The following is a 1697-nucleotide window of genomic DNA, read 5'->3' as shown; positions in this document are numbered from 1 at the left end:
CACGATGTGTACAGTATCCGTGTTTTCAAAACTCCACTGCTGTAACCCAACACTTAAAACTATTTTGTAATAATGTCCCTTCTTGGGAACTAGTGTTACTTTTATGCACTTATGTAATATACCTGCCTGTGGTGTAAAGTGTAATGGCTTTTGTATCTCTGGACTCACCTTCGTGCGAGGAACCTTGTTTGACCCTGCTTTCGGTGGTTTATCGGGACGTTACCCGACAGGCCAAGAGATTATACCGTTTGAAGCACGATGAAGCCCTTGAGAGAGGACTAGCGTACTTGAGCCGGTGTAATTCAGATTGGTTCTGCCACAACCGGCCCCCTCCCGTGCCAGCCTCCATGCACCGCCACAAGCGGATCTCGTCAGCGTCCTTCCCCGCGCCAGCCTCCTCCCTCCACGACACCGCCGGTCCTCCCCTCCTCCCTCCTCCACGCGCGCTGGCACTTCTTCTCCCCTCCTCCACACGCGCTGCCATTCGTCCTTCCCCTAGGCGCCTGTGCTCCTCCTCTCCGCGCGCCGCCGACCTCCTCACCGCGCACCCGTGCGCCTCCTCCCCGGGCGGACTCGCCTCTCCTCGTGCCTGCCTCCTCCCCGCGCTGGCCTCGACCCCGCCCGCCGCTGCCGAATCTCACTCCAGGCCGGCCTCCTCCCTGCCTCGACCCTACGCGCCGCCGCCGAATCTTGCACCCAGGCCGGCCTCCTCCCCGAGCTGCACCTCCTCCTCCTGGGCCAGCTACCTTCCTGAGACAAACCTCCCCCGCACGTCATCGACCTCCTCCTCGACCCGCGCTGGCCTCCACATGCGCCACCGCTCCTCCATCCCTCCCCTCCTCCACGCGCGCTAGCGCCGCTGCTTCTCCTCAAGCCGAGCCAAGGTGAGTTTCTTGATTTTACTTTTTTTCTTTTTTTCCATTTGAACTTAAAATATGGTTAGTTTACTGCTTGTAAAAAATCGCTTAGTAAAAAAATAGTGAATGTGCTAAGTTAGTGAAAAAATATGCTCTGAACTTGAATGAGATTGTACTCTCAACGTGAATGTGAATGTGAATGTAATTTTTATTTTTGAATGTAATTGGTGCTAAGTACTTTTTAATTGAATAAGGTTAGTCTTTTATTTTTTATTTCAATGTGAAAATTTGAATATAGTTAGTGAATTTATTCAATTTTTTCATTTATTCAATCCATTTGAATAGTATGAGAACTTTAGTAGTGAATTCATTTGAATAGTGAGTGAAATATTAGTCCCCATTCTTTCTTGCTCTCTCTCTTTTGTGAGAGACAAATACATACACACATACATAGAGAGACACATTGACAGAGTCATAATGTGGACATTGCCGAGTCCTTTTTATAAGAAAGTACGAGGTCTGTCTATTGCTAGTTTTTTTATTTCAATGTGAAAATTTGAAAATATCATAGTTTTATTCAAATATTTTGACACTCTAATGATGTATATAATGGACCCCTTGCAAACTTGTGAACCTTGACTGTTCGAGGATAAGGGATTAATTCAGAATGAATTTATGTGCTTCATATTCCGAATTCGTCCCTTATCCTTTGACAGTCAAGGTTCTCTAAAAGTCCAAACAAACTGAGGAGTGTCAAAATAGTTAGTTCCTTTTTTCATTTGAATGGTAAAGTGTTCATTTGAATGGTAAAACAAACCAAGAGACACACTAATGACGTAT

At 46.6% G+C, this 1697-nt stretch overlaps 1 protein-coding gene across 1 annotated transcript; it reads left to right on the top strand.

The window, feature by feature from the left end:
- The first annotated feature begins 347 nt into the window (after window positions 1-347).
- On the top strand, window positions 348-854 carry LOC112896079 (classical arabinogalactan protein 9-like). Its single transcript, XM_025964073.1, has one exon. It carries the CDS (start codon window positions 348-350, stop codon window positions 852-854), a length of 507 nt encoding a protein of 168 aa, XP_025819858.1.
- Window positions 855-1697: the final 843 nt, after the last annotated feature.

Source organism: Panicum hallii, chromosome 1 (assembly GCF_002211085.1).
Source record: "Panicum hallii strain FIL2 chromosome 1, PHallii_v3.1, whole genome shotgun sequence".
NCBI lineage: Eukaryota > Viridiplantae > Streptophyta > Magnoliopsida > Poales > Poaceae > Panicum > Panicum hallii.
The sequence above is the reverse complement of the archived record's forward strand: the minus strand, read 5'-3'. Positions and strand labels throughout refer to the sequence as shown.

What these genes read in the sequence shown, in the direction of transcription:
- LOC112896079 (XM_025964073.1), top strand. Translation starts at nt 348, where the DNA reads ATGCACCGCCACAAGCGGATCTCGTCAGCGTCCTTCCCCGCGCCAGCC.